The 6,639-nt window shown below is 31.8% G+C and overlaps 1 protein-coding gene across 1 annotated transcript; it reads left to right on the top strand.

Moving 5' to 3' along the window:
• The first annotated feature begins 4,354 nt into the window (after positions 1-4,354).
• Positions 4,355-5,863, top strand: LOC146993811 (E3 SUMO-protein ligase ZBED1-like). Its single transcript, XM_085826248.1, has 2 exons — positions 4,355-5,235; positions 5,317-5,863. The coding sequence occupies exons 1-2, from the start codon at positions 4,355-4,357 to the stop codon at positions 5,861-5,863; spliced, it is 1,428 nt and encodes a 475-aa protein (XP_085682374.1).
• The last annotated feature ends 776 nt before the right edge of the window (positions 5,864-6,639 follow it).

The following is a 6,639-nucleotide window of genomic DNA, read 5'->3' on the forward strand; positions in this document are numbered from 1 at the left end:
ATCCTCTTTTCGTGCTTTGGCAAGGTAAGCCATAATTATATGAGAAGTCAGGGGGGAGGGAAAATATGAAGTTGAATTTGTTGTTATTTCGATTTTATTCACAATACAGTATTTTAGAATTAATAATTATACCTTTAAGTAAAATGTATATACCTCTATTAAACAGCATGTATGAATGTAAACAATGTTACTCGTACATTTAATATACCACTATTAAATAGTATTTATAAATGTAAACAATATTACTCACAAAGTTTATTATTTCGGAGTCGTAAAAATATAAAATGCCCTCATAAATTCAACTTGTATCAAGAAAATAACATATAATAAATTGCTCAAAAATTGTTTACTACTTAGCAAAACATACATAAATGTCTTACCATAAGCTTTTATATTTAAGCTGAATTCTTCGAAATCTTAATCTTAACAAAATATTAAGCTGATTAAGCAACACACACTTAGTAACTCTTTTACTTTATTTAAATAGTCATTCGATTTTATTCATAATTATTTTCTTTCGCTTCAAGAAATATTTTTTAAGACATGCATTCATTAAATTGAAAACAATTATATTTTCTTAAAGTATTATACTATAATCATTTTCTCAAAATGTTCGTCGAAAGATAAATCAACAAGTACAATATTTTATTTTATGCAGAATAAAACATTTAATAAGGAACAACAGCACTCAAAGGAAATAAAAATAATAAAAGATTTGACGTAAACACATCATAAATTATCGCTAGTCTAAACATTTCCGCGGGGGGGGGGGAAACATCTGCTGCTGTATGTCAGAATCGAAACTAATAAATTCTAATGAACAACGTCCATGAATATATTCAAACTTTAAAATCAAAACATGTATTCAGTGAAACAATATTATTCACAAATTAATTTACTATGCGCATTAACATTTTAAAATAACGCGCATTAACATTTTAAAATAACAAATTACAGTTCAAGAAATAACGTTTGGTTAACAGAAAGCCGTTTGCTTTCGTTTAATACTCTTATGTAGTATCAATAAATGAGATTTCAGTAAAGAATTTACATTTGCTTTAAGAAGCAGCTTATAATAAATAATCAGTTTAAAAGAACTTTAAACTCAGATTAAACGATAATGTAAACGAAACTTATCTTTTCCGTTGAAATTGTCCAGTTGTTGATTCGATGTGCTAGCAGCACGGTATGACAATTTTAATTCCAGAATTGGTTTCCAGAATATTTGACCAGTAGTCCACACCTGAAAAGAAACTGAGTCGACCTCCAGCCGCCATGATGATAGCTTACTATGTTATGTTATTCTCAATGTTTGATGTTCCATTTGGTATATGTTTCATTTTTATGTATATTTCTTTTGTTTGTAACCGTTCCTGTGTGCTCTGTTAATAAATCCGTTTAAAGCTAGCCGGCATTAGTGTCTATTGAGGAACGGCTACATCACACCTTTAATTTCAACAATACATATTCTAAAACTCTTTTTTTTTACTACTTTCTTAAGTACGCATCTCATAGAATTTACTTTACAATACCTTTTAACAGATTGCTTTCCTGTACGATTTCCTGTACGAAAAATTCTTGCTTAAATAGTTTTATAAGCGGATTTGTCAACAGGATTTCAATTTATTTGTACATTTCAATGTTAAGGTTATTATAAATTTAGATGCATTGAATAATTAGATTTTTTCACAGTAACTTTCACAGGAGTTTGTGAATGAAAAAATCCTTAATTTCAAACACATTTATAAATAATTTGATAAATATTTACGTATTTTGTTAAAGGCAGATACATGCATTTTGCAAGCATTTGCATAAATACCCATACGTATTTCATATTTTTCATTTCCGGCATGTATAAATCTTCTGTGCATTTACTATATTTTTCGAGTAAAGTAATTGACAATAATTTAGCATAAACCCGAAATTTTTACATAAGAAATATGTATAGATATAATTTGAATGAAAATTACATGCGTTATTTTTAATACCCACTCAAAGATCAGATTTTCTTCGAAACCCAAAGTGATTATTTTTCAATTATATAAAAATAAAATGATGAGTTCAAAATGAGCAACTATAAAGCCTGTTCTCTAAAAATTTTTAAAAAGTACACGTTATAATGATATGTGAATAACAAAAAAGTTTATTTTATTTAAAAAAATTTGGCGTTTGGAGCGTAAAATAAAAGCAGCGAATACTCTATCAAGGGTATCAGAAGGCGTATACAGTTTTAAAGGTAACGTAAGGTATTTTTCATTCTTTAAGCAGGCCCACCAGCGGACGAGCGGAAAAGTCGCTGAACAGTGGTAGTTCGGTCCGAGGCTCGAATCCCGCGAATGGGCTGGCTGCATGGGTGTTTTCGTGGTTTTCCCCATGCGTAATGTGTATACGAGCCAGTTTCCCTTAGAAAGTCCTCCACGAAGGCATCCCTTCCCTTAGGCAGATAGCCCTCGAGGCTTTGCCATAATCGCACACACACATTCTTTAAGAAGAACATTTTTGCTAAAATCTATATTTTTGTACTTCAACAGCTTACAATTTTATAAAACAAATTTATAATCAAAATCGCTGTTGTTAGTTATCGAAAAATAACCAAGATGTGATTTTTGCTTAAATGTCATTAAACTGTACAAATTGCTATTATCCATCACACAATGAATGTTTATTTTATGCGAAAGTGTTCCGTTTTTTGATTTGTATGGAACTGTCGTGTGTCGAAATACTATCAAAGCGCTGTCAAGGAAGCTTCTGAATGTAACCCCCCCCCCCGATCTGGAGAAAGAAGCCTCGGAGCAGTGCTTCACTTGTAGTGCAGAGTTCCTTCCTTTCTTACCTAGATGGGTTTTGCACTGCGGGGGGGGGGAACTCTCCTTATCAGTGAGTGGAATCTGAATGGGGCCTTTGTTTATTGTCCTGAACTGTGCTTAGTTAATGAAAACGTCATTATATGTTTTCTCAAGGTAACGAAAATTTTATGGTCAAGAAAAATAGAGCGGTTTTTGAACTAATGAGAAGTTTATGATGGCTGAAAGGAAAGTAAAATATAAACAAACGCTTAAGGATCAATATCGTGTGTAATCAATAAAAATTAGGGTTTATGAATTTCTGATGTCATATAAAAGTAATTTGTTACGTTATATGTTAAAGTTTTTATTGTGTTGTGTCTAGAACCAAAACTATTGTGTAAAATGAAAATTAAGATTAGTTTAGTAATATTATTGCTCTTAAAAATTACTTTAAAGATTACATGGAAGAAATTAGATGCTTATTCATATTTTCATTACTGACTCACGCAGTACCAGCCAATAAGATGTATTTCCTTAAGTGTAATACTGTTGTCATTAAATATCGGTATCAACGTAAGGAAATATTCTAGATTTTAAGATTTTAATTTAAGTTAAACAGTAATTATCAAATAGACTATTTTTGAATAAAATTTTAATAGCTTCCTGAAGGGATGTTAGAAAGTATATACAATCGTAATTAAAAATATAAATAATAATACTATTCAAAAAAATTTTGCTTAAGTATAACGAAGATTAAATTAATAATCTTCACAGACATTTCAAATCGAAGTGTTAAAAAAATAACTTACATAGACTCGTTATCAGGCCTAAATATCATCAGGCTTACCTATTTTAGCAATAATAATAGGAACATAATTTAATACAGTATCTGAAAGAGAAAATATTGAGTGATGGAGACCGTTGGCTTAAGTACAAGGTAGGTGTAAGGCCTATACAAGATACAGGTAGTCAAATTGAGGATCGATCTTACGACCTTCAGTCTCTAGCCAATATATAGCTTGGCGCACGTTCACTTCTTACGATTCTGAGTTTCATTATGCAAATATAAGTAATTTATTTTAAGACTGACTGAATGAGATTTTACTGATTTCAACTTATATAGACTGCATTTATTATTTATATTTGATACTTATTTTTCACTAACATTTTTAACGAGCTTTTATTATTTTATGTTACAGTGCAATCTATAATGGATAGGAAGAGAAGTCGGCTATGGAGGTTTTTTACACAGGCTACCGATGAGAAGGCAAAATGTGATATTTGCCACTCGCTATATTCAGTAAAAGGTGGCTCAACAACAAATTTAAAAAAACACCTCATAAAAAAACACAGGTCAACTTACGAAAACGTCATTCTATGCTCCATGTCGGATACAATAATTCAAGAAGTTCCTGTGTCATCAACATCAGCAGCAAGTACTGAACATATTAATCATTCAATAGAACTGATATCTCAAACAAATTTAAAACAAACGACGCTGAGTACTTTCCTTAAACGCCCCGTAAGTGTAGCACGGGAAAAAAAAAATAAATGACTTAATTTTTAATATGATAGTCAAAGACCTACAGCCTTTTTCTGTCGTTGAAGATACTGGTTTTAAAGAGCTAATTAATTATTTAGAACCTGGTTACAAATTACATTCAAGGTACACATTTAGTAATACCTTCCTGGACGCTCAGTACCTTGAAGTCCAAAGCAGATTAAAAGAAGAATTGCAGAGTGCAAACTTTGTATCAATTACGACCGATGCTTGGACTTCGCGAGCAGCGACTTCACATCAGGCCGTTACTGCCCATTATATATTAAATTGGGAGCTGAAGTATGCACTATTGGGCTGTTTTGAATGTCATGAGCGACATACAGCCGAATATATAAAGAAGGAATTATGTAACTTGCTGTCCCATTGGAATTTACAAAATAAAATATTTGTCTGCGTAACAGACAATGCAGCAAATATGAAAGCAGCCATACGGTTGGCCAATTTTGAACATTTGCCTTGTGTCGCGCATACGCTTAATTTAATTGTGCGTGCGGGACTTCAGGGCGCTGAACTAGATTGCCTCATAAAAAAAATAAAAACCATCGTGGAGCATTTTCACAGAAGTCCGTTGGCAACGAAAAAATTTGCTGAGGTGCAAAAGCAGCTGAGGCCTGGCGAAAAGCCTCTTAAATTAAAAATGGACATAGTGACCAGATGGAACAGCACCCTGGATATGCTAGAAAGAATGTGTATCCTTCAGGAGCCTCTAGAAGCGGCCCTTGGACTCCTACACAATCCAGTTGCAAATCTGTCAGAAAGTGACTGGCAGGCTCTTCCAGATGTAATTAAAATTTTAAGACCATTTAAGCAGCTAACCGAAGAAATGTCGTCTGAAAATAAGGTTACTGTTTCAATGGTCTTAGCTGCGACTGAAAGTGTAATTAGCATGTTTGAAAATTTAAATTTAAATATTAATACAGAAATTGGAAAAAATCTGTCTAATAAAATAATAATAGAATTCAAATACAGGTTCAAAAATTGTTATAGAAACCCAATATTATCTAAAGCAGCACTATTAGACCCGCGGTTTAAGAAGTTGGCATTCAGACTAGCTGATGAATCAAATTATGAGTGTGCTAAAACTCTGCTGAAAACTGAACTTGAAAAATATTTTAATGTTGACAAACAGCAGACAGTGCAATCAAATAAAGTCACGCCAGCAATATTCACTGACACTAACGAGGACTCAATATGGAAAGACTTTGATGCAAGAGTGACATCAAACTCCGTCTCAAACTCAACTGTATCCAGCATCGTCACTATGAGGCAATATTTTGAGGAACGCATTCTTTCTAGGAATGAGTGCCCATTAAAATGGTGGCAGGCGCGGGCATTACTCTACCCCGAACTTTCAATTTTAGCAGAGAAATATTTATCGATCATGGCTACCTCGGGACCATCCGAAAGAACGTTTTCGAAATCGGGGCAAATACAAAGTGAAAAACGTTGTTCCATTCAACCAAAACGAATGGAAAAAGTTTTATTTTTAAACATGAACAAAAGATTACTTCGCTAAAAATAATATGAAATTGTTCTTTCTGTAATGCTTAATTTAATTATTTTTGTAAGTTTTTTAAAATGTGCATAAAATGTTTCATAGTTTTTTTAATTTTTAATGTCCATATATAATTTTCCTAATGTTGTCGAATCGAATGTCATTTAAAACAATGTTAGGAATTGTTATGATCGACCTGAACAAACATAATGCTTTACATATCATATTATAATCATAATCATTGATTTATCAATAGGCCAACATAAAAAGGGATCTGAATAAGAATAACAAAACAAGAATAGTTCAAAATACAGAAATGTGTAAAATATGTATAATATGTAATATTTATATGTACAAAGTTTGCTAAAACCAACCGGTAATTGAAGAAACTGACCCAGTCGGAATAAGACACTGCCGGAGACTACTCTTGGTGAGCAGTTTTTTATATCAACAAGTTAAGGGGTTGGTTTTTATTCGTCTCTCACTCAAATGCCTCTTTATGTATCTGAGTTGATATTATCATTTTTATTTAGAAATAAATGACTTAATAATGTATAATTTTCTGTAATAATTTTCTAGATTTTATTCTCAGAAAAGATACCGAAGTGAATAAAAAATCTGTAGAATACTCATGTGAAATGGGTAATAAAATTCTGGAGATCAAAAGAAAGAAATGCATTTGTAAATAAATTAGTGTATGTTGTTTACGGTGTTGTATCTCAAAAAATAAAACAAAACAAAAATGTTCATTGCATGTTTTTTCAGGACTATCAATCCGGCTCCGCGAAAGATTTTTT

This window comes from Stegodyphus dumicola, chromosome 11 (assembly GCF_044657685.1).
Source record: "Stegodyphus dumicola isolate Sdum_Otavi_A_Nest chromosome 11, ASM4465768v1".
Taxonomy (NCBI): domain Eukaryota; kingdom Metazoa; phylum Arthropoda; class Arachnida; order Araneae; family Eresidae; genus Stegodyphus; species Stegodyphus dumicola.

Coding starts and splice junctions, on each gene's coding strand:
- LOC146993811 (XM_085826248.1), top strand. CDS start 4,355: ATGATAGTCAAAGACCTACAGCCTTTTTCTGTCGTTGAAGATACTGGT. Junction 5,236..5,316: donor ACTGAAAGTGTAATTAGCAT/GTTTGAAAATTT, acceptor ATTCAAATACAG/GTTCAAAAATTGTTATAGAA.